At 36.1% G+C, this 1364-nt stretch overlaps 1 protein-coding gene across 1 annotated transcript; it reads right to left on the bottom strand.

The window, feature by feature from the left end:
- Positions 1–227: 227 nt before the first annotated feature.
- On the bottom strand, positions 228–772 carry LOC106521546 (uncharacterized; the record flags this gene model as incomplete). The annotated part of the gene is given in 1 exon segment (XM_014014173.1): positions 228–772. A coding segment is annotated over 1 exon segment (283 nt), but the record flags the coding sequence as incomplete, so codon positions are not given.
- Between the last annotated feature and the right edge of the window lie 592 nt (positions 773–1364).

Below are 1364 nucleotides of genomic sequence, written 5' to 3'. Positions count from 1 at the left end.
TAGCGCATTACTCTAAAAGGGGAGGAGTGTAGTATATGTAGTGGATCTATTTGCTTTAGCGGAGCCACTCCCCTTTTTGGTGAGTTGCCTTCTATGTTATTCGCCTGCGCATTAATATGTTGTATTGTAGACTGAAGTGAAGTTCAATAAAGTTCGTGCTGCACCTACGAGATGAAACTCTTTATTAAATTATACTTTGTTGGAGTAAAGACACAACACTGCCAAACATATATCAGCCTTTTTCTTTTTTTCTTTTGGCTTGACCGGTGTATCAGGAGTAGATAACGGCAGGGATTTAAGATCATCATCTTGATTATCAGCGGCGCAAGCTTCAGATGCTGCGTAATCACGATCCATCACGTTAGCTGATGTAGCAACAGTASATGCGGTATTTTCTGATAGGTTTGTTGCTGTTGTTTTAGGAATATCTGGTGCTCCAAAAGACATAACTTTTATGTTGACCAAAGGTTCTTTCTCTTTGCGTTTCTTTCCTTGGTCATTTGGCTTCATGTTGGCAGAGACASAGGTTCCACACACTGTTCACGATGTAGCCGTTAGCTTAGCAATATTAGCTGCGTGATCCAATAGGCAGAAAAGGCTGTTAAGTCAATATTAAARAAAAGACCAGTATTCGGTAGGTTCTGAGAGTGTTTACACAATATTTGTAGGTTTTTTAGTGCATCGTATTAAGTTGAATCTTGGAAATAAGGGATAGAAATCCGAAGAGCTGCTCAGCTACTAAAGTGTGCGTCTGCTTCGGTCGCCATCTTGGCTCCCTCTTTCGGCAGTGTTTAGAACTCCCTTTCCCAGCAAAAACAGTAAATATTTGTAATTCATGTTAAAATTTTGTATGTAGTGATTTATTTTACTTTACAATCGGAGCTCATATATTTTTTAAAAAAATAAAGTTTAAACGCTGGAGCTCAATACTTGACGTAAATGGTCGAAGCAACGGGTTTATAGACTTATGCTGACGAAGACTGATATCTAGTGGTCAACTGGAGCTGCTGCAACTACATGGAAAAATTAATATAAATAGAAATTAAAATTGATGATGTTGAGATTTGTAGAGTCAGTGAAGTTTCTAGGTGTCATTATTGATGAAAAACTGACATGGAAAAATCATATAAATGGTTTAAAAACAAAAATAGCCAAATCTATTGGAGTCCTGTACAAAGTAAGAGAACTGTTCAATGATAAATCACTGTTTATGTTGTATAACACTATAATTGTTCCACATTTAATTTACTGTTTGAAGTCTGGGGTAAAGCTTGTAAAACTATCACATATCATCTTTTTATTTTACAGAAAAGAGCTCTAAGAGTTATTACTAGAAAAAATTAAGCCATCCATCGAATATATTG

Source organism: Austrofundulus limnaeus, unplaced genomic scaffold (genome assembly GCF_001266775.1).
Source record: "Austrofundulus limnaeus strain Quisiro unplaced genomic scaffold, Austrofundulus_limnaeus-1.0 Scaffold111, whole genome shotgun sequence".
NCBI lineage: Eukaryota > Metazoa > Chordata > Actinopteri > Cyprinodontiformes > Rivulidae > Austrofundulus > Austrofundulus limnaeus.
The sequence above is the reverse complement of the archived record's forward strand: the minus strand, read 5'-3'. Positions and strand labels throughout refer to the sequence as shown.